This window comes from Fukomys damarensis, unplaced genomic scaffold (assembly GCF_012274545.1).
Source record: "Fukomys damarensis isolate Sample0158 unplaced genomic scaffold, DMR_v1.0_HiC HiC_scaffold_22, whole genome shotgun sequence".
Lineage (NCBI taxonomy): Eukaryota > Metazoa > Chordata > Mammalia > Rodentia > Bathyergidae > Fukomys > Fukomys damarensis.
The window spans coordinates 17,438,121-17,463,162 of NW_022900934.1; the positions used below are offsets into that span (position 1 = coordinate 17,438,121).

A 25,042-nucleotide genomic window follows, 5' to 3' on the forward strand; every position below is an offset into this window, starting at 1 on the left:
TTTTGAAATGTCATCAGCAGCAGAATTACTCAATTTTCTTTCATTGGCATTCTTCCTGCCTGTTGATGGCCTACTGATGGTAAGAAAGGGCTCAGCCGATTCTGTGTTTCATTTCTCGTTCTTCTGTCTGCCTGGAATAGTTTCACTAGTAGAACAGTATGCCAGTGCCCAAAGCATTATAATCAAAATATGTGTTCCTATTCTTGAGTGCCCTTCTTTCCCTAGACCAGTTTTTAAAAATAAATAAATGAAGAATTCCATTTTAGGCTGCATTCGTCTTCAAATTGTGTTCAAAATGAAGGATGTAGAAGTTTTCTTCTTCTTGGCCTGGACGTCTGGAGCCAAGTTGACTCTTTACTTTTCTCTACTGTATTCTGCTTTTAGAACATGTTCTGTAAGGACTCCATCAATGGAGAGCTTTGCCACCTCTGGATTTTAATTGGGATCAGCTCATGAGAGCTGCTGTAGAAGGACAGAGGGAGATGGGAGAAGGCAGTCAGAGTACTTCAGCCTCGGATACCCTGTCTGAGATCTCATCTGGGACTGGCTGTGTCTGGACCCCTTGAGAGAAGGCCACTACTTCCGTCTGGGTGGACTTCCTCTCACAACTCTGCCCTGTGGTTCTCATTACCACTTTTTCTGCGTGTCTTCCTGGTTTCATGGCTGGTCAATAGTTCCCCCATCACTATATCATATCTAAGGGTCCCCTGTGCTCTTCACACCTTTGCCTGCAGTCTCTTTCTTCCTATGTATGTATGGTGCTGGAGAAAGAAACTTGTCCCTGAACTCATCCCCCAGCCTTTTAAGAAAAACTTTTTTTGAGACAGGATCCAACTCTGTTGCCCAGGCTGAGCTCAAACTCACACTCCTCCTGCCTCAGCTTCTAAGAATGCTGAGATTATAGCAATGCACCATCGTGCCCTCCTAGTCAATAGTTTTTTTTTATGTAATAGTCTTTTAGTAATAGGATTGAGATAATCCTCTTGCAAGTGTACCATTTGTACTTCTGTGCAGTCTATACCTTGGTTATAGGATTCATATTTTTAAAAGGATTTTATCAAGTTAGAGTTGGCCACACTCAAACTCCTCTTAAGTGCTTCTTTGTGTAGGTTTATCCTTTTCTTTAATAATTCCTCTGGCAATAAATTTCTTACCTCTTGAATGGCCCATTTTATGATTAGGTAGGCTCAAAATAAGAAAATTATTCCCTACATTGCATTGAATTGAACCTCCCTGGGACATCTATCTTTTCTGGTGAAGCTAGAAATAGCCAAGACTGAATTTGAAACCAGGACCTGTAAAGAATGGAACAAGAGACCTCAAGAAATTTACCCTCAAGATCTGTAATGTTTAACCTGTACATTTCCATGTGATAGCAACATAATGACTATATTTGGGTGCATATATGTTGGGAAAACTCAGAGGGCTCATCTTGGCTTTTTAGAAATATTTGAACACGTGTTATATGCAAGAAAGGTTAGTAATATTATTATATCTCTAATGGAACATCAAAGGCCTATCAGTTAAAATTTAAGAGAAGTAGATTTCAAATCCATAAAAGAAGAATTCTCTAACCTTTCACTTCCCTGAGGAGCAATCAAAGCCTCTACACCTTGATATAATTCAGGGAGAGATAAAACTCTACTTTGGGGCTATTGGAAAGGGAATTCAGACATGAGGATGTAGTTGGTTCATTTGGCAATGATGTAATAAGAATAGCAACTGGTATGTGTTGAATGTTTGTTATGTGACAGGCATTGTACTCTGTGCATTTTATGTATTATCCTTAATCCTCAAAAACCTATGCATTGATCCTACTACTATTCACCACAGTATACACAAAAAGAGTTGAGGACCTAAAAAGATTAATGATCTTTCCCTGGGTCATGCAACTGACAGGCAGCAGAGGTAGGGCATGAATCTACATCTGTCTGATACCAAAGCTGATAGTTTTAACCTCATTGGTTGGTGTCATAATCACTTGTCCTACTACCACAATCCTGAGCCTCCAGGTGCTTCAACTGACTCAGATCTAAGCCAAAGTTTGAAAACTACTGCTCTATGCTATTATTATGAATAACCATCTGGATATGAGGATGTGTTAGTCTCACAGACATATATCTATCTACACATCAAGTTCAACTTTACCTTTTGCCCTTTGAGCTATAAGACTAACCATTACCATCACCCACTACTAACCATCAGCCACTACTTCAATTTACCAATATTTGGTAGGTTATTTCATTATCTCAGGCTCTGAGAAAGGTGAGACTCTATTTTCAGTCTCATTTGAAGACAAGAGAACAGAATGACTAGCGTGAATGTTTCCTCTCCTTGAAAGGAGAGTTGGGAAACATCATAACTTCTCATCAATTTCCTGTTTTAATCTCAAGTGTAGAATGTCCTATTGTTGGGAATGAGACAGCATGAGTCTCACAGTTCCTAGTTAAAGTACTCCCTTAATGGTTTCGAGAGGATTTGTATGAACTCCACCTTGATATTGGAGGGCCTGCCTCAACTATTTTTGGATAATTAACAAAGTCTGGGGATTAAGGATGAGGATTTGAAAGCGAGCAATCTATCTTCCCAGTGATGTAATGCAACTGGCACCATCTGACTGTGATTTTTTCCCTTTCACATGTCCCAAAGGAAGCTGGCCAAGAAGCAGAAGGAGACACAGAGTGGAGCCCAGAGAGAGATGGGACCTGTGGCCTCAGCTGACAAACCCACCACCAAGCTCAGCGCCAGCTGCAATGATGAAGGCTTCTCCTCCAGTTCCCAGGATGTTAATGGATTTAGTAAGTTGAGTCAACTAAGAGGAAAAGATAGTCTTGGTCCAACCTGGCCTTGAAATCTCTGCTGTGGACCCCTCATAGTGGTCAGGCGCTATAAGGTAAGGGGTTGGGATTCTTCCCTGGGATGATCCAGAATGCAGGTTCTCCCTGGCTGAGCCTCGAGGCAGTTAATCCTAAGGTGATAAGGCCATAGGCAGATGGAAATGGGAGAAAGTATTTCTAACTGCTTGAAGGTCAAAGAGAAGTAGATTAAAACTAGTAATAATTAAAACAAAAGAGGGAGGTGAAGGAATATGCCCTTAAGGAGAAAAATATGCTGCACTGAATTGACTGATTTAAAATGTTCAAAATCGTTTCGCATATATCATGGAAGGTAGGCGAGTCATGGATTATTATTATCTCCATTTTGAGTGCTTAGGAGACTGAGGCTCAGAGGAATAACCTTTCCACAGTCTTGTGACTGAAGAACTTACATGTGCAGATTGGAAACCATACCTTCCAAACCTTGGCCAGTTCCAAGCCATAGCCAAAACTCCAAGTGATATTTAGTCAACATTACCTAGGTCCTTGTGTAGGAGACCAAACTAATGTAAGTAAGGGTTTAAGACTGCATGGTTAACTCTCAGTCAAAGAAGAGCTCGAAGGCTGATAACCTATAAGGCTAACTTAGCAATCAGACTCAAGAGAACTTTCCCAGCTTCTACTCCAAATCTAAAAGGATATGATCACAGACACATTTCCATCATATATTATGTAAATTGCAAATGGAAGAAATGACATTTTATAAAAACTACTGTGGTATGGTCCATCTAGGATGATGTGGATCTATGAAAAGATGAAGGAAGACAGGGAACATTTATTTGCCTCTTTCTACAGTGCAGGCACTATCTTTCATGATATTCTCACCATAGTCCTGTGAGATATTTAGCATTAGTGTTCCCATTTCACAGGTAAAGTATCCAAAGATAAGTGTGCTTGGTTCAACTTCACATAGACACACAACTCATTTTTCTTATGTTTCCAGGATCTAAGAATAATTCAGGCCCATAGTTACTAAGCTCATGTGCAATGCTGAACTCATTTGGGAAGTTTTCAAAATATGTATCTGGGCCCCACCCTTATCCACTGAGTCAAAACCTCCTTGGAGATGAGAGATGGGGCAAGCCTGAGGACTTGGGTTTTTGTAGTCATTCAGATAACTCCTCCAGGCACACTAGCTAAAGAACACAGACATTTAAGGGAGGCTAATTTTAAATGTTCATGAACTAGCTTTGGAAAGAGAGATTAGTTTGAACCTCTAAAAAACTTAAGAAAAAGCAAAATGCCTATTTACATATCCTTTACCTGTATTCGCCAGTTGTTACCATTTTGCAGCATTTTCATTTTTCCTCTTTCTCTCCCTGTACACACAATTTTATAAACCACTTAGAAGTTAAGTTGCAGACATTTGACACTCTACCTCCAGGGAATTCAGCATGTACTCACTAAGAACTAGGACAAATCTTCAACACTGCCACAGTAGAATTAATATCTTATCCAAGAAATGCAACCTTGATTTAATGATATCTGATATTCCGGCCAACAGCCCAATTCCTTCAATTTCCCCAAAATGTTCTGTATGGTTTGGGTGTTGTAATTCGGGATTCAAACCAGGGTGCTCACCTCATGTTTGGTTTTCTTGTCCCTTTGTCTCCTTTTAAATAGAACAGCCAAAAGTGTGAATTTTACTTTTTTTCTGGTTACTAACATTTTTTTCTTTTTTCAAAATCTGGGACAGTTGTCCATAGAATGGTTTACAGTACAGAATTGTGTGATTTATTTCTATCATGATTGTATGGAGTTTAAACATTTTGGCAAAAATATCACAAAGATAATGTTGCATATTTCCCTTTGCACCATGTGGATAGACATGTGGTATCTGCTTTGCCCATTATGATGCTAAGTTTGAGCGCTTCTTAAAAGTGGGTAATGGCTTTTAACCCATTTCCCATTTAGGGAAAAAAAGATGCAGTAACCTGTCAGAATTTATTTAATTTTACATAAACACACTCTTTCAGGCTGAAGCAAATCTGACTGCTTTTCAATGTAAAAATAAAATGTAAAAACTTTTCTTGTTATATAAAATTTTTTATACTTGACATATAAAAACTGTTCTTGATAAATATAAAAATGTGCCCTGATGGGTATTCCCAGCTGGGAAGGTGGGAAATGGGATAGTGATTATTTTTTTTAGGAAATATTTACCTTTTATTTTTCTTGGAAGAAAAACTGTGGTTCCACCTGACTTTGTTGCCATTCTATTCTCAATGATTCTGTCTCAATAATTGAATCACTGGAATCCATGCATTCCCCAGGGCCAGCAAAGGGGTTGTTGATGTATGCCAGACAGAGAAGTGACTCACAGGAATTGGGTTTGGTTAGTCTTTGAACAAAGGACCAACCTGAGCTCTCAGAGCCTCTGGTTGCCCTGCAAAGTCGATGCTCTCCTGCTTTAGATTCATGGGTAGAGAGGTACATTTGCAAGAAGAGCTGATTGAAAATACTGGCGAAGTAGTGCCTGTGCATGCCAAACTTTTCCTGTGTAGGCCAGCTTGTTGGGAATATTTTTTTTTCCTTTTGTAAATAGGACTTTGCCAAAGATGCATGGAAATCATTACAATCCTAAAATTATAGGTACTTGATATCAAGCCTTCTTATGATCACACATGAAAACAACCTGAGTAACTCTATTTCTTGGGCTTCAAAGAAATCGCCACATTCTTCATCAAGGCCCAAAATGTAGACCTTTGAGATGAAAATGACCAAAACTGAGATTTGCTAGCCAGAAAAAGAGGAATAATATCCAATAGAATGTAATTAGATATTTTAAAGGTGAGAGACAAGTGACTGCACGTGTGTGTATGTAATATAAAATACATGCATATATACAAATATATGTATTCAGTTGTATAAATGCATACAGACATATACATACATGTCTTTGTATAAATACAGAGACATATAAACACACATATGTTTATATGTACATTCACTTTAATGATACTGCTTTTTTAAGGCATAAAAAGCAAATTATATTTGACTTATTATACTTATTATAAAATTTTGCATTTCTATGACTCACAGTATATTTAGCCCTCTTTCCATGCATCTGGTGTCTTCAGGCTGCAGCTATAAACACACTCTGGGGATTTGTTTTTGAATGTCCTAAAATGCATGCGGTACCTTTTAAAATGCCCCATGGAATCAGTTGGATTAGATTTGAAGGGGGAAAAAATGTAAGTAATGCTTACACTGAAGATGTAGAAATTGCTTCTGAAATCACCCTGATGTATGTAAAATTGAATCTATTTTGGTGACATTAGGGAAGTGACTGTCTGGCTTCTGAATCTGTGTCTTTAAGAGGCCCTGAGATTATGTGGAAATGTTGAGGCAGCAATGAGAGAAATAGGGCCCCAGAATAGTTGTCACATCAAAAAAGATTACAGAAGAACGTGTCTTGAGCAATTATTTCATTACTGAGCAGGTGGGCCCTTACCTAATTCAAATTCTGACTCTTCCTGAATGGGTTTATTTTCTGAAGTTTTCTATTCCAAGTGACTGCTAAGTTCAGTGACATCTATTCAATCAAAACCTCCCAATATTGTATAGGAACAATGACCTCTGGGATTCAAGGGTGATGGGACTTTGTCGGATATGGGCTATTGCTGTGGAGTGCTTTGGCATTCTAAAAAAAAAAGGATTGCATGTCACATTTCAAGGACAAACAATGTACATTGTTTTCCATTTAAACACTAGCTTTTATTAAGTAATCTGATTTTAATCTTACTGCCCTGTGTACTTGGGTTTCTCCTTTTTTTTTTTTTCCTGTGATATTTTGCTCATTGGGATTGTTTTCTGAATCTTTCCTGTGGTGCTCTGCTTATATATCCATACTTCAGTTTTCTTTATCGTGTGGATTCATATGTCGTCTTCTCCTTGTTCATTTGCAGTCCAAACAAAAATGCCTCAAAAAAATCCCTGTTGAACTCCTGTGACATGGAGGTGTAGTGGTCTCCTCTTCTTATATTGCAGTTAGCATGTTTGCTTGTACTAAGCTGTATTCTATTAGCTAACCTTTTATTCATTTTTCTGCTTTCATTCTGTTGAATCTTCCCATATCTGATAGGCAAAGGCCACTTATCTCTACGCTATCAAGTCTTCTGCTAAGCCAGGCAGAGGCATGGCAGAGACTACGGAAGTGGAATTCCATGGCCATTTTCTCAGCATCCTGTGTGTGCCTGGCCCTGTGCATGAGTCCCAGGTTCAGTTAAAGACAGAGGTGCTTACACAGTTTGGGGCACAGTTTCACGGGTAATATAAACATTTCTACTTGTAATTTCATAATTTATGCAAAATTCTGAAGAATAGGTTCTTCTGCAAAATACTCAAGAATAGGTTCTTATTGTAGTACCATAAGAGAGCTTGTAGGTTTATTATTATATTCGCTCTACAGATAAGGAAACTGGGGTTCAAAGAGACTCCAAGACCCAACTTACCAGGAATTTGATGAAAAAAAGATGTCAAGATAAAACGGCCCTATTGGTTGGGAAGATAGTGCCTCTTGCTGTTTCCTCTGTTTATCCAAACTGCCCAGAGGATGCTTCCACAGACAGGTTCTGTGAGCACTGTCCCTCCAAGAGCCTCCTAGGAAAGCAGGACTGAAGACCACTGGTGTGGCTTTAGGCATTCCTATAGTGGACCGATCCCTTGTCTGAAGGACAGACGTGAATAAAAAATGGTTCCCACCTACAGAGAGTTCACAACTGAGAGGGGGCAAAAGGGGTTCAACACAGAGCATCTTTGTTTTACTACTTTATGTAAGAGCAACCTGCCAAAGAAGCCACCTTTCCCCTAACTTTGTGACCAAAATATACCTAGTAAGTAGCACACGGTAACCTTAGAGTGTTTGCTGCTGCCGAGGAGAGCTGGCCCTGCCTGTCTTTCAGCACACAGACCTCATGTACCAGTTTCTGTAGGGGCAGGTGTGGGAGGGTCTGAGCTTCATATCTCACAGGATGGTTCAGCAGAGATGGGGCAGGCAGAAGAAAGTACCCAGCAAAATGTAGCCTGATTATTTTAGGATCATGTTATGTAACAAAAGCAATGAAACTAGGGAAAACAGAGCCAGTCTTTTTTAAATAGAGGGGGGATTGGCTGGGATTCTGGTAAGCTCCTTGGGGAGTTTTCTTAACCCTCCTAGGCAGATAGTGAGCCAACTGAAGAAATGAATCTTAATCTTCTCTGAGGAAAGCACTGACTATGAATTGTAATGCTGAGGATCTCTACCATTACTGGAGACCTTCTCTGAACTTGTCATTTTGCTAAATGCTTTTCATTTATATCTAATCCTTAAAAGAATGCTAGGAATTTTTGTCCAGATGTTGTAAATATCATCATTTTTCCCCCAGTATAAAGGCTAAAATCCTAAGCATGGATTCCTGAGCCCTCTATGAGCCCTCTATGATTGCTGTCCAATACATACTCCAAGTCCATCAGATACTCATTGACTATTTGAATGCATGCATGCATGAATGAGTGAATGTTAGAACTGGAATTCACACTAAGATCTTCTTTTTCCAAGCCCACTTCTGGTTTCAACTCTTCTCATAGCGAATCCTAGCATCTTAAGCTGAAATCTGTTCCCTGTAACTTTGACTCTTTCAATTCTGTTTTTGCACATAAGCACGTTTGGTCAGTAGCCATATGCTGGCCTCTTCTGCACTCTGGTGTCACATAGGATAATGACACCAGTCTTTATCTTCCAGCAATACTCCCACCCCAGCTACTTGTGTCCTTGACTAATCCCACCTGTGGGCTCAAGTCCTTCCCTCTGGCTAAGCAGCTCCCACATCAACCATCGGCCTTCTTCAGAATACATTTCTGTTTTTCAGTCTGCTCAAAAACCTACTTGGCCCCTCTGACTCCATTTGGTGAATGCCCATGGGATGTGTGCTTTTCAAGACAACCATGACACTCTACACTAAGCTGGGTCTCTGGGAGTTCAGAGAATGGCTATCAGCCTCACTCTGGATTCCCAACCTGATCTCAGAATACACTGCCCATATTTGAATTAATATTCAAAATTCCATCATATGCCTGCCTAATGTAGATTTCATGGCACCCAGCCAGAGGTGCCTTATTCAAATGAAGATGACTTTGGCTGTACAAGTGAAGGATTTAACATTGTATCTGTTTTATTTCTTCTTATTGGATCCAAGTTTACAGAGACATTCTTATTTCTGATTTTTATCTAAAGAGATCATTTAATCCTCCCAGTTTGGAGTCTCAAAATATAATGATTGTTATTAATATTTATGATACTAGGTGTCATCCACTGAGCATTAACAGCATACTCATTTTCATAGAATGTTTTGTGTGCATCCTTAACTCATTGGTATGTTGAAAAGATTAAATTAGTGTTATGATTATACCTGATGATTTAAAGGTGAGGAAACTGGGGCTTAAAAATAGAAAAGAACTTGCCTAAACCTTCATAGTTTTAATGGAAGAGCTTGACCTCAAACACAAGTGTGAATGATTTTTCTAAGCTTATAACCAAGACTATTCTTCTGTACTGCCTTCGATAAGATAGACGTTATTATGCCATGTAATAGTTAAAGAAGCTTAAGTACATATACACTGATTGATTTACTCCAAGCAGTAGTTCTCAGAGCATTAGCACCACCTAGGGGCATGTTGGGAGAGGAAGGTTCTAAATTCACTGGCTCCCAGGGTAGGTGCACCACTGATCCTTAGTGATGCGGGACCTGAAGGCTTCGGAAGCCTGTCATTAGACACAAGGCCCTGTGCAGGGGTCTTCTCTCAACCACCTCTTGGATTTTTTTCCTATTGTTTGAACAATGCACAATCTAAGAATCAGACTCAAAAGAGTGGAAATTTATAAAGAGCAGCAGTTGATGAGTCATACAGTAAAACCAAGATTTTAATAGAGCATCCTTCAGAAGGATGACCAAAAGATGAAAAGGTTCAAATTTTGTTCAGACAAACAGTTATATTTTCTGGTTGCTCCAGGATTAAATTGAATCTAGGAGAAGAACTGAATGTTACATGCTTACCTCCTCCAGTTTTATTGAATATTTTACAGGGATTATTGAATGTCTTGCAATCATCCACTTGATTGACATGTTCAAGGACACACTTATTAAATTCATGGCCATCCAAAGTCGACTGGAGTTGTTTACTCCTTGGAAGAACAAAATGGAAATGTCGGTAGCCTTGAGAAAGTAGACAAATGATTCATTACAAATGCTAAGGAGTCGAGACAGATTTTGGAGAAGAATATTATGTTAGTTACTTTTCTGTCATTTCTGAGACAAAATACCCAACACCCAGAGTCAGAGGGGAAGGGGTTTATTTGGCTTGCAGTTTGTAGAGATTTCAGTCCATAATCAGCCGGCTCTAACGCAGGTATGGAAAGCAGGCATTGCAGAGAAACAACAGGGTACACACAAGGCAGCAAAGGCAACAAGAGAGTTAACAGTGTCTCCCTGCCCCTTTTATCTTATTCAGACTACTTAGGGCAGGTGGCACTCACACCCTTAATCCTAGTGCCCTTGAGCCTAGCATTGCGTCATGAATCAGTTCCAGCTTCACACGGTCTAGATCAAGCCTATGACCACATGAGGATTTGGGGGGACATCCAGACCCAAACCATAACAAATATTAAACTCTAAAATGGATATAATAGTTACAATAAACACAGTCAAAATTAAAAGTTACCATAGATTTAATCTGACCCAATCTCCTCTTCTTCAAGATAAAGAATTAAAGGCCAGAGAGTTTTGCAAAATTACACATTGAATCACTATAAATGCAGGTGTAGGTTTGGGACTGTGATCACTCTAGTCCTTTTCCATGATCTCCTTCAAAGGAATGAAACACTGTGTATGTTGTGTGGTCAATACAAATTTTTCTCTCAGTAATTTTTATAGATCTCTAATCTTATTTCTGCAGAGATAGAACTTTCTCTAATTTAATTTTACTTTTTATCTCTTCATTTTTGGAGAAGCTGAGATGTTCCTTCAAATATTCATTGAATACCAACCATAAGGGAAGAATTGTAGGGATTGTAACGATGAATAAGATACTCTTTTGTCAAAGATGAGGTGGCTGAGTACATCTGGAGTTGTTTCTGCATCTTCTAATCTGTTCCACTGATCCTTGGGTCTGTTTCTTTGCCAGTACCATGGTGTTTTTATCAAACGAGCTTTGTGACAAAAGAGCCAAACACCCTCACTGTAGGAAAGAGAGCCTCTTTAATAAATTGTGTTGGAAAAACTGAGTTTCAACTTGCCAAAGATTAAAACTAGACCCATATCTCTCACCATGCACTAAACTAAAATCAAAATGGATCAAAGATCTAAATATTAAAACAGAAACCCTTAACTGGCTGGAAGAGTGGTTAGGTAGAACTCTTGAAGACATTGGTCTAGAAAAGATTTCATGAATGAAACCTCAGTCACATGTGAACTAGTACAAAGAATCTTTAACTGTGACCTTATCTTATTAAAAATCTCTGCACAGCAAGATAAAACAACAGAGTGAAGAGACAACCTATAATGTGGGAAAAAAAAATTTTGCCAGCTGTTCCTCAGACAAAGGTCTACTATCTAGAATAAATAAAGAATTTTTAAAAAATCAGACTTCCAAATTTTAAAGACCCAATTCAAAAAGGGCATCTGAAAGGAACAGAAATTTCTCAGAGAAATAGAAACAGCAAGTAAACAGAAAAAATGTTCAACATCACTGGTCACTTGAGAGATGCAAATGAAAGCAACATTTAGATTCCACCTCACTCCAGAAAGAATGGCTGCTATCAAGAAATCAACCAATAACAAATACTGGCCGGGCTGTGGGGGAAAAGGAACCCTGCTCCTCTGTTTGTGGGAGTGCATACTGGTGTAACCACTGTGGAAATCAGTATGGGGATACTTCAAAAAACTAGGATTAGAGGTCTCATTTGACCCAGCTATTTCCCTGCTGGATATCTTTTCAAATGAATTAAGAGAATCATACTACAGTGATATATGTGCATACATTTTTTATAGTGACACAGTTTGTAATAGCTAAAACTTGAGAACAGCCCCATTGTCTATTAACTGGACACTGGATAAGAAGATGTGCTTTTTATTTTTAAAAAATGGAGTACTACTCCACCATAAAGAATGAGAAACTAGAGTCATTTATAGCTAAAATGGATGCACAGTGAGGCCATACTCTTAAGTGAAATAAATAGGACACACATGTGTAAATACCAAATAGTTTCTCTGGTGTAAAAAACTAAAAGTGTAAGTAAGATCCAAATTGCATAACTGATTAAGTGAAATAGGAAGAAAAGGGCTAAAGGAGTAGGGGAAATGGGAAGGGTAGGGTAAGCAAAGAAGGGAAAAGGAAAACTATAAGAAAAGAAGAAAATGGAAACAAAGTTTTTTTTTTAAATAGGAAGTAGTGGAGGGGGTTGATGGGAGGCTAGGGGGATGGCAAAAAATAAGAACCAAGATATATCATGTAAAGATACAATTTCCCAATGATGAATGTAACTATATTGCATACCTACAATGTACCAATAAACTTCATAAATAAAAAATAAAGATAAATAAGACACACTTTCCACTTTGAAGGATATTACTCTCTTCTAGGAGATCTGTAAATGGATTAGTTTAATAAATGTGATAAGCGATAGAGAAAAGGCATGTATAGTGTTCTAGGAGCACTTACCAGAGGTTCAGCAAGGGATTATTCTGCCTATGTATATTAGCAGATACTACATAAGAAGATGGATTTTTATTTTAAGGGAGTGAAAGAGAAGACTTGTCCCAGGAGAAGAGGCAACAGCTTGGAAGTATAAGGAACATGGTCGGCTCATGGAAGTGGGTTTGGTGTCTGGATACTCTTCGCTGAGAGCAGATGACCAGAGATAAGGCTGGGATTATAGCTGAACCCTGCTAGGAAAGGGCCTCTCATCTGTGGCCAACGTGAGTTTACTTTCCAAGAAGGTAAACCTATTTGAAAATTAGAGTGATCGTACTTCTAGAAGTCCTTATGTTTTGTGGGAAGCTGGCCTCACACACTCTTCAAGTTGGATAGATTCATCTTTCCATGGAAGATAAGTACTGAGAACATTTTAATAACCACAGTCCTTCACTTTTATTGTAATTTGGCCCACTGTTCCTTCTCAGTATCTTTTCAAAGGAAACTCTTTGAAGCTACAAAGCTGAAGTTGTTTTTAAGAATTTATGCCAGGCCACTACATCCTGAGAAGAAAATAGAATTATTTTCTCCACCTCGCAGGTGGTCCTGAATTATAACAGGGCACTTAAAAAGTGCTTGTTAGAGTAATCACAGATAAAAAAGAGATGCTGAAAATGTAAATATGTAGTTGCTAGGCAGCAGAATAAACCAAGATTAGAGACCTTTTCTCAGCTCAAAGCTATAGCCTCAATAAGTTAAAAACAGATAACTCTACTAGCTAACATTTTTGTGAATAATTACTGGACAAAACATTTTCCATGCCTCAACATTCTCAACAACTCTGTGATGCAGGTTAAGGAAGCTGGGGCTCAGAGAATTTAAGTAACTTGCTGAAGGCCATGCATCTACCAAGAAACCAAGCCTATGTTTGAACCAGGGTTTATATGATTGACCTGTCAGCAAATGCTTCTTTTTGAAATACTTTCTTCACTTGAATTTTACTGCCCTCGTATTCCACCTTCCTCCCCAGCCATTTCCTCTCATTCTTCTTTATTGATTCCTCCTTGTGTTTCCAGCTTCTAACCAGTGAAGGGTCTTAGACCTTAGTCCTGAGTCTCTTCTTTTCTGCTGATACTCACTCTGGGTGGGTGGCAATGACACGGAGATAATGAGCACAGGAAGCAGATGAGGGGGAGTTTAAATCTTGGCAGCTAGGTTAGAGGTTCTACTGAGTCACTGAAGTGAGGTCCTTGTAGGCAGTTGGATATGTGGGCCTGGAGCGCAGCAGAGGATTCTGGTCTGTGGATACAATTGTTTGTCACTTTTTGTGCACAAGGTGATTGAAGATGTTGCCATGAATAGGAAAACTGAGACCCACAGAGGAGAAACACATTGCCCAAGGCCATTAACAAGTCAGTGAAAGATCCAAAACTTTGAACTGAGACTTACATATGAGAATACCTCTAAAATAGCATTTGATCTTGGAAAGTCAATGAAAGAACCATAGGATTGATTATCACCATGATTTAAAAATAGCGGGTGAGGAAATGGAAGCAAAAAGCAAAGTGCAAGGATGAGCGAATTCCTACCTGTTCACGGCATTATCGTCTCTTGAGTGGCATTCATATTTGTGAAGGAGGACATCCTGGTGCTCAGTTACTCAGCCCTGACTCACTCTCGGTGGGGTGCTCTTCACTAGGTGGAGGGACCAGCCCACACCACCGGATACTCATATCTCAAACTCATACTGGTCTCCAGACCAGATAGATGTCAAAGGATCAGGTGACTCTACCAACCAAAATGATAAACGCTGATGGTGCAAACAGGAAATGGCAACTGACTATCAAAAAGCCTGTGTGATAGGGAACAGACAACTTAACTACGGAGTGGTACATTCAGTGCAGGAATATGCAGAAACTGACAAGAACATGGTGTCTTTTGGGAAGAGTCTGTCCTGGCCGATTAACCATGTGATGTATCTCTTTTTACCTTTCCAGCCATCTGAGTTGACTACCTAATTATACAGAAGCTGGAAATAAAATAAAATTTCAATTTCCCTTAGTAGCAAGGATATATTCAGCAGAGATATAACATAGATTAACTACGGCATATTCTCTCTCACATCATCCACAACTAATTCAACACCAAGGTTTTATTATTCTACATCTTCAATATATCTAGGACCCAGGGGCTTTTCTCCATAGTCACTACCTACATCCTTGTCCAAGTCATCTTCATCTCTAACCTCAATTAAATTCACAGCCCATAAATAGTTATTGCATGCATCTTTGTTATTCTCTAATTCACTTTTTTCATAACAGACAGAGCACTTGAAGCTAAGTCTTAAGCTAAAGACCAAAATCCAATCCTGATCTTATAGGCAGATCTTGCCTTCTTCACCATCTTCCGGGCTCTCACATTTGAAAGCCCCTTTCTCTGTGAACTCCAGCCATACTGAATTCATCTCTCAATACTGTTTTTCACACTCCTTCTCCTATAGGACTTTTGTACATGCTATTGCTCTGACTAGAACAGGATTTGGCAAACTGCAGATCATAGGCCAAATCCAGCCCACTGTGTCTGTTGAAGTAAATAAAATTTTATTGGAACACATTCATGCTTATTGTCTACCCTTTGTGTGACACTGATAGAGCTGAGTGCAACAGGGACCATTTCGCTCACAATGCTTGTATTAGTTACTCACTAACCCTTCCTGGAAATACTTTGCCACCATGTGAGAGCATGGTCCTCTAATTGACTCCTTTCATTATCAATGATTGTGTTTATTCCTGTCATAACCTTTTTTTCCCTGTCAAACTGACTTGCTTTTTTAGATGCTATCATAAAATTGTGTTCCTTCTTTATCTCTCAGCACTGACCTTAGTTTCCAAATGTGATTAAAGATCTGACTCTTCTATTATATGGCAAGCTGCAAGAGGGAAGGACCATTTATGTTTTGTTGCCACTATATCCTCAGCCTATAGCACAATTTGTGACACAGAATATTTACTCAAAACACTTCTTGATGGATAGATAGATGAATAGATGGGTAGATAAATAGGACTCAGGCATAAAAATTATGTGTATATAGAGAAAATGAAAAGGAATACTTAGCAATTTTGATACAGCTGACACCACACATAGTTGTTCCATTTTCAGCCTCCAGATGCTAACAGAGACAGGAATCAAAGAATGTTCCTTTGCCAGTTAGATGCAACCTCATCTTAGCCTCTCTTCCTCTCCTGCTACCACCCCTCGCATGGCAATACAAAGGCATTCTACAAATCCCTTTTTATGGTTTCTGGAAAACGAGGAGTTGCTACTTAAAAGAGCCTCAGGAAGTTAATCATTGGTTGGCTGAAGAATGTGATGCAATTACTCTTCCAATCATCTAAGCAGGAAAGGATATCAACAGGTCATCTTCAGAGCCTATACAAATAGAGGAAAATAAATCTCAAATGAGTTATTATCTGGCTTTGCCAGTGGAAAAAGAAAGAAAACTAGTAAAAAGAAAAAAAAGATATAACAACAGAATGTGGTTGGTTCTCCATTGGCTGGATGGCCTCACAAATGACCATGGAAACACGTCTTAACTAAAAAGATACTGGGAGACAGCAGGCACCTGTAACATTGCTCCTATCTGATCGTCATGGAAAGCTGTCTTCATTGTACCATTATTTGAGAACCAAGGTATTTCTCTAGTTATTGAAACCTACTTGCTAGGTTAAATGTAGGTTATCTGGACCATGTTGACTTTCTAGATGAAAAAGAGATCAAGATGAAGTGATACAATATCAGAAGGAAATGGAAATGGGCTACTTCAAGAAGGCCAAGGAAATCATCTTAGTCAAATTGGATTTGGAAAGATTAGGAGTTGCAGTTCATCAAAGTGGAAAAGAAGGAACAAGAGATTACTCTTTGTTTTGATGTAATACTTCACATCAAACTTTAATAACATGAAACAAAAACCACTGTATTTTGCTCACAGTTCTGTGGGCCAGGAGTTTGTAAATCATACATCATGGGCATCTTGTTTCTACTTTTAAATGTGGAGATTAGCTGGAATAACTTGAATGGCTAGAAATGGCTGGGACAGTTTCCCTGAGGCCATATGTCTGGGACTTCAGTATTTTTCTCCAGGTAGCATCTGCTAAGGATGAAAGCTCAAATGGATCTTTTATCTGCACATATGATCCCTAGGCCAAAATGACTACAACATCTGGAGCTAGATGGACCTGTTCTTTCTCTCTGCAATCAATTTAGGCTTCCTTGTAGCATGGCAGACTCACAATGATCAGATGTCTTTCATGATGGCTGGCTTTTCCCAGAGAGAGTGTTTCAAGAGAGCCAGGAGGAGTGCCAGTTCCCCTGAATACTATGTCCATAACTTTCCAGCATCAGTTCTGCTGCCCATAATTATTAAAAGCAGCCACAGGCCAGCCTAAATTGAAGAACATGGAGGAGAAGTCTCCTTCTCTTTCCAGGAGAAATAGGATAAGACTATGGGAACAGAAGGGACCTATAGTTATCATTTTGGAGACAAACTACTGCACTATTATAAAAGAAGAAAATATATATGCAAGGGGCAGAAAGTTACAGAGAAAGTCTACTAGTTAATGTATTCAGTGACAAAGGGGATATTTTCCAAATCACCAGTTTTCACTTTGATTAGTGAGTGATAATTTTGCTTCTACTAGTACATACTTTGGCAGGATCGCTGAAGAGTTCGCAAATCTAGAGACTTTACTGTCTTGTGTGATTCTTTGTAAGTATAAGTATATATTTTGTATACAAATCCAAAAGATATTGATGATGGTAATTTTTTCATAGAACTTTAGAATGTAAAGGGAGGGTAGAAAGCATGTGTTTGCATCCCCGTCTGTCGTGCTGGCTCTCTGAAGTCAGGCAGTCCTTAACTCTTTTCCCAGGAAGCTCCTTCCATTAGACTTTTAATTATTCATGGTTTGTCCTCTCTGTTGTATTTGACTGTTAATTCCATGTGGTTAAGTGGTAGGAGATCAACTTGATTAGTTCTCTTTTTTTGGTGGGGAGTACCAAGAATTGAACTCAGGGTCTTGCACTTACTTGCCAGGTAGGTGCTGTGCCTCTGAGCTCCATCCCTGGCCTGAGATCAACTTGAAAAGACAATCATAGACTATGTTTTCAAGGTACTGAATACTAGAGAGCTTGAAATGTATTATTTTCCACAAGTAGCTAACAGTTTTTCAAGAAGTGGAAGGGAAAGACTGAAGTTAATTGAAAAAGATCATCCTAGACTCATGCGCCACCAGGAAACTCGTGCACTGCCAGGAGACTCAGGCTATCCACGCACTGTGCTCCCACCTCATTTGCCACTACCCATGCTGTCCTGCACCATGGACACCCTGAAGCAAGTGCTGGAAGATAAATTAGGCAGAACCCTTGAAGACATTGGCATAGGAAAAGACTTTATGAACAAGTCCTCATTAGCATGGGAACTAGCAGAAAGAATCAACAACTGGGATCTCCTCTTACTGAAAAGCTTCTGCACTGCAAAAGAAACCATCAACAGAACTAAGAGACAACCTACAATGTGGGAAAAAATTTTTACCAGCTGCTCCTCAAAGGAGTCTTATCTAGAATATATAAAGACTCAAAACAGTCAGCCCCCCCAATATAAAGACCCGATTCAAAAATGGGAATCTGAAATGAGCAGACGTTTCTCAGGCAAAGAAGTAAAAACAGCAAGTAAATACATGAAAAAATGTTCCACATCAGTGGTCATTCGAGAGACACAGATGAAAACACCACTGAGATTCCACCTCACCCCACAAAAAATGGCTGCTATCAAGAAATCACACAATAACAAATGTTGGCGGGGTTGTGGGGAGAAAGGAACCCTTCTCCATTGTTGGTGGGAGTACAGACTGGTGCAAACACTATGGAAATGAATATGGAGATACCTCAAAGAGCTGGGACTAGAGGTTCTATTTGACCCGGCCATCCCTCTGCTGGGTGTCTTTCCAAAAGACTTAAAAGAATCATATCACAGTGATATATGCACACCAATATTTATAGCAGCACAGTTTGTAATAGCTAAAACTTGGAAACATCCCATCTGCCCATCTGTTGGAAACTGGATAAAGAAGATGTGGTTTTTCTATAAAATAGAATACTACTCAGCCATAAAGAATGAGAAATTAGAGTCATTCATAGGAAAATGGACACATATTGAGGATATACTCTTAAATGAAATAAATAAGTCACACGTGTAAATACCGAATAGTTTCTCTGGTGTGAAAATCTATAATAGTACACAAGATCCTAATGTGATAATTAAGAGAGTGAAATAGGAAGAAAAGGGCTAAAGGTGTAGGGAAAGTGGAAAGGGTAGGGGAAAGGAAATAAGGGAAAAGAAAAAATATGAGAAAATGAAAAAATGGAAATAAAGAGTTTGTTAATGGGGAGGAGAGGAGGGGGTGAAGGGAGGGCAGGGACAAGGGGAAAAAAATGAGAACCAAGACCTGTCATGTGAATGTACAGGACCCCAGTAATGAATGTAACTGTACTGTAGACCTAGATTGTACCAATATAGTCAATAAAAATAAAAAAAAAAACAAAAATAAAACTTTGGGCCCGGGCCCACCAAGTTGCAATACTTGGTGTTACTGGAGTTGCAGAAAGTTACTAGACTACAAAGGAGTCGACATTAGTGTTCTTGAAATGAGTCACAGGTCATCAGATTTTGGCAAATTGTTGGCAGCACAGAGAATCTGGTGTGAGAATTGTTAGCTGTACCAGATAACTACAAGGTGATTTTTATGCAAGGAGGTGGCCACAGCCCATTCAGTGCTGTCCCCTTGAACCTGATGGGCCTGAAAGCTGGAAGGTGTGCTGACTATGTGGTAACAGGAGTGTGGTCAGCTAAGGCTGCAGAAGAAGCTAAGAAGTTTGGAACTGTGAATATCGTCCACCCTAAACTTGGGAGTTATACCAAAATTCCAGACCCAGGCACCTGGACCCTCAACCCGGACACTTCCTATGTATATTTCTGTGCAAATGAGACCGTGCATGGTATAGAGTTTGATTTCATCCCTGATGTCAAGGGAGCAGTCCTCGTTGGTGACATATCCTCCAACTTCCTATCCAGGCCAGTGGATGTTTCCAAGTTTGGTGTGATTTTTGCTGGTGCTCAGAAGAATGTTGGCAGCGCTGGGGTCACAGTGGTGATCGTCCGCGATGACCTGCTGGGGTTTGCCCTCAGGGAGTGCCCTTCAGCCCTAGAGTACAAAGTGCAGGCCTGGAGCAGCTCGCTGTACAACACACCTCCGTGTTTCAGCATCTATGTCATAGGCCTGGTCTTGGAGTGGATTAAGAGCAATGGCGGGCAGTAAACATGGAGAAGTTTAGCTCCATCAAATCCAAGATGATTTATGACATTATTGATAAATCTTTAGGATTCTATGTATGTCCAGTAGAACCCCAGAATAGAAGCAAGATGAATATTCCATTCCGCATTGGCAGCACCAAGGGAGATGATGCGCTAGAGAAAAGATTCCTTGATAAAGCACTTGAACTCAATATGATCTCCTTGAAAGGGCATAGGTCAGTGGGAGGCATCTGGGTCTCTCTGCATAATGCCGTCACAGTTGAAGAAGCTCACTGCCTTCATGGAAAATTTTTTGGAAGTGCATCAACTGTGAACACATCCTAACTAGCTTGTACTCTGCCTTTGAGCAATGATGTTTAGAGTAACTAAATGGCTGCAAAAACATGAAGGACACAGTATTTTTTCCAAACGATCATGGTTTTTACAAATCCTTCTGTTTGCAAAGAACACAGCAAAGCATCCAGAATTCTGCAAAGCTGACGGGACCATCAGCTAATGGCCACCTTAATCTTGACCTGAACTGGAAGCATTTTAAAAAATCTTCCCATTGCTTTTCTAACGAATTCCAGTCTAATTTTGCCTTTGCTGTTTTTGTTTTTTTTTTAAGGTAGATGCCAGTATTGGAACATGCCTGGGACTTAATTGTGCCAGTAGCAGTTATTTCTGGAGTCACAAAAACATAGCAACAGTTTGGGGGCACAGGTATAGTTCTGTACTGAGACAGTGGTGGGGTCTCTTGGCCTCCAGAGCTGTTGGTGAAGGTCGGTGTTGACAATGTGGTGAGTGTTTCAGAGTTCCAGGCAAACAGTGGACAGTAGATCTCCTTATACTGTTAGTCTCATAAAGAGATAAAATGACTTACTATATAAATGTTTATATACTAAGGTCTGTTTTTAATACCATATAGTTTATACCTCTGTGCTGTTATATTTCTAAAAAAGTGGTTCTTTGTGATTAAAAAAAATAAGAGAAAAAGATCATCCTGGTGATAGTGAGATAAAAGTGTGGAAGTAAAGTGATTTTTAAAAAAACAAGTATTGTTTCTGCATATATCAGACCTGTAGGTAGGAAAATGACTAACCACAGAACACTGGTGCATATGGAAATTTTGTTGAACACATCCACACCCACATCCACATCTACACACATATAGACACATGCCTGCTCACAGAATTAACAGTCACTACAGTCCAGTTGATGTCGCTGGTTCTTTGGACTGAAGTGGTGGTAGAGAGAATATACTCTACAGCATTTTATTCTTGGAGCTGTTTTTAAGTCTACGGTATTGATTAGAACCCCTGACTTGCTTCCCATTTTCTTGATCAGTCCATATTTTGAGGATTGATACCTGGAAATATACGGACCTGAAATGAGTGTCTTTATTCAGTTAATCTCTCATTGGCCAAGTCAGTTTTTCCAAGGTGAAAATCCCTTTTCATCTTCAGCGTCTTTGATCTAAGCTAGATGAAATTCCCTCTGATCTACAGATGTGACAGAGGCTCAGAAAGTAAGAGTCATGCCAAGCTACCAGAATCACTTCTGTTTCTACTGCAGTGGAGACCCAAGTGGTCACCCACTGAGTCTTCAGCCAGCTGTGCTCTGTCAAATACATCCACTTGCAAATCTGGTCCCTAGGCATTCGCTCTGTAACTCTACTCATTCTGCCCTGTCACTCTCCTTTCACATTGAGGTTTACCTAATCATTCCATGTCACTGTTATGCTTTGCTTATAAAATAACTACTTGCCTAGCCTATTCTGCAATTTAAATATGCAGATCTCAACCTGTCACTGCCCAGTCAAAAACCTGGTGCTGGCTCCTCGTTGCCCTCAGAATTAAGTTAAATGCACCTCATGGCTCACGGAGGCCAGAATGACTTGACTTCTGTTTATGTGTTTACTCTCTCGTTTCCTCCAGTCACAGTGACCCTTTTTCTCATTGTTTGTAAATACTAAGTATTTTCTAGCATAAAGGCTTCCATATTTCTGTCCCCTTCTTCCGGAACACGCTTCTCCTCTGTCTTTCATTATTCAGCCACTATTTATTCTTTTGGTTTATGATGAAATGTCACATTTTTCAGGCTTTTCTAAGGATAAAACTGAAACAGTTGCCACTTATTCTTTCTTATAGTACTGTGTTCTTGTTGCTCTAAGAATGTAACAGATATACCATGTATGTAAACGTTTATTGATTTAAGTGGCTTTTAAAAATGTCTATCTCCTTTGTAGACAGTAAAGTCCTCGTGCACAGACCACTTTTGTTTGGGCCATCACTGTATCTCTGGAGAGTAGGATGGTGCTTGGTGTGGGATAGATGAGTGATCAATATTTGTTGAATGAAGCACTTAATATTGTAGTCAAGTTGGAACCCAGTCTTTCACTTTTAGCTATTCACTATTCAATCAGTTTGTCTAATGCACTGCTGGAAAAATAAGGACCAGCAGATGGGGAGATTTCCCCTTAAATTTTAATCCCATGTGAAGGAAGGGAAACCATTGCACTAGACGGAGATAATTACAGAGGGCTCCCTTTGCAGCTCCACTTCTTAGTCCTAATCCTACATCTTATTCCTGATCATTAAGGCACCATCCTAAAGGCACCATCTCCAAATATGGGCTTCCTTACAGAGCATCCCTGGGGACCCTCTTCAGAACCACTTTGTGGACCTGCTGCCCCTCACCTAGGGCCTCCTCTCTCTCCTCTAGAGGGCTACAAGCTCCTAACTTTTAATTTTCCTGAATCACAGCCTCTCTTTTCCCAAAGTCCCACATGATCTGAAGAGTCAACTCCCCCATATGTACTAAAGGATATGCCTCATTCTCTCTCTCTCTCTCTCTCTTTTGGTTTTTTGAGACAGGGTCTCACTATGTAGTTCAGACTGACCTGGAGCTCACTACGTAGTCCAGGCTGGTCTCGAACTCATAGCAGTACTCCTGCCTCAGCCTCTCAAGTGCTGGGATTACAGGCATGAGCCACCATGCCCGGCAGCCTCACTCTCTTTAAAATGAGATGTAAAAATACTATAATCATTGAGTCCTAACTGCAGGCCAAAGACCCTACCGGATATATATGTTATATTGTTTATTCCTCATAACTTATGAGGTGGTGATTATTACTAGGATTCTTTCACAAGTGTAAAGAGGTTCAAAGAGATTAAGTAAGTAAGTTGCTCAGTGTCATATAGTTATTAAGTGGCAGAGCTGGGACTCAGTCCTAATCTTTTTTTGCTTATCATTCTATTACTACAATGTACTCTTTCCCAAATAATGAGAAATACTTAGCCACTTCTGAAGCCATTGAGAGAATGGCCTACGTGGGCAGTGATATCTTTAAATCCCAGGTTATAGGCTATTCTTTACTCCATTTATTTCTAAGATTTCACTCTTCGGAGTCTATTGCATAACAAGTTTCAGAATGTTACTGCCATCCATCCATTCATTCATTCATCCAACAAGGTTTCCTGAGTACCTACTATGTGTCATATCTCTAGTGCTAAATCAGTGAATGAAGCAAAATTAAGAATTTTCTTTCTTTTTATAGTTTGCATTCTAGTGGTATTTGGAAGTGGACAGAGAGATAGAAAATAAGCAATGGACAATAAAGGATTAATAAATTATATAGTATGATAGAAAATAATGAGTACTCTGGAATAAAGGGACAGACTGAGTAGGAATAGGCATCATAAATGGAGGAAGATTTCAGTTTTGCAGAAGATGACATTTGAACAAAGACTTTAAAGAGCTAAGAGATGTAAGCCATATCAGGACAAAGTGTCCCTGCTAAGGGCTCCTAAGGAAGAGTGTGCCTGATATGTTAGAAAAAAGGTAAGGAATCCAAGGCCCAGTTCCAGCTGCAGAGATTCAGGAAGAAAAATTGTAAAAAATTGTGACCTGTAGAGTCACAAGAAGTGTGGACTTCTCTGAATCCTTCTAGAAAGCACCATTGTAAGTGGGTTGAACCTAAGATGTTTCCAAAGAATAACGGACTCTATACCTAGAAGAGCTCAAAATCCCACTGCCATCCAAACTGGGGCACCTAGCAAGCCCATTAATCTTCAGTCTCCTTATTCATGACAAAACACACATCAGTCTGCAGGAATCTCACCTTGAGCCACAGCTTTGAGAGCTCTCACCGTGCTGGGTCTAATCTTTCTGAGTGCAGGAAGGTCTGACATTGAATCCTCCCTCCTCTTGCCCATTGTGGTCTGCTTTTCCTCCAATTTAGATGTACTGGGGTATCCATGTCCTCTTTTGGTATAGTCACCATGCTATGATCATGACGATTTCCCTATCCTTCCAAAATCTAGTATGTTTACCCTCTTTAGACTCATTCACTTGGCCCTGCTTGGCAAAGAGCCCAGGGCAGTGCTGTTATGGATGTTAGCTGGCATAGCCACCTCTGTCATTATTTTCTAAAAGCATCTTTTTCAACTGACCTTAGATGTGGTGAGTGTTTAGTCACCATTCCAAGACATTTATTTAGCATGAAAATTTATTAGTTAGGCCATTGTTTTGCAAATCCATCACATTATACTTTTTACTTAACAGAATCACTTAATTAGTGTTTTATTACTGGAATCAACTGTCAATTATGTGGCTAATTCATTTACTTAAGGAATTAATTTTTATCTGATTAAAACCATTCAAAGTGCATTGTTAACTCTTTAATGATTAAAGATTGCTGTCAATAGCAATCCATGTCATAAAGAAAATTAAACCATTTATTTCCTTTGAAATACTGATGCTGGAAAACTCTCTAGAAAAGTGTAGAGAAGGTAGAATCTTTAATGAATTTTAAAAAAACTTGCATTAAATGAATAGCTCAGAATACTTGGCAAAGCTGAGCAAGGTTACCTAGAAGATTTTGATTAGACCCTTTAGAATGAATTATTATAATATACTCTCACATGTGTGTATTCCTGTAAAGCCTGTGTTTTTTTCACTGACTTTATCTCTTTGAGTTTTCACAAAAACATTGTAGAATGATATTAGGTTTTGTGATTGGCAGCCACTAAAATGGACCCAATGATCTCTACCTCTTATTCCTCAGCCTTGTATAATCCCCTTCCCATGAGTGCAGATTAGATCGAGTAACTAGCTTCTAATGAAAGAATATATAAAAAGATAAGAT

The 25,042-nt window shown here is 39.4% G+C and overlaps 1 protein-coding gene and 1 pseudogene across 8 annotated transcripts in view; both read left to right on the forward strand.

Moving 5' to 3' along the window:
* The window catches only part of Ptprt (protein tyrosine phosphatase receptor type T), an 810,280-nt gene that overhangs the window by 671,064 nt on the left and 114,174 nt on the right, over positions 1-25,042 (forward strand). For all 8 annotated transcript variants that reach the window (XM_033767165.1, XM_010631417.3, XM_033767166.1 and 5 more), the window contains one exon: positions 2,650-2,798. In XM_033767165.1, the coding sequence (XP_033623056.1) occupies positions 2,650-2,798 (149 nt within the window). The remainder of the gene's footprint in view (positions 1-2,649; positions 2,799-25,042) is intronic.
* Positions 19,151-20,227, forward strand: LOC104867190 (annotated as a pseudogene).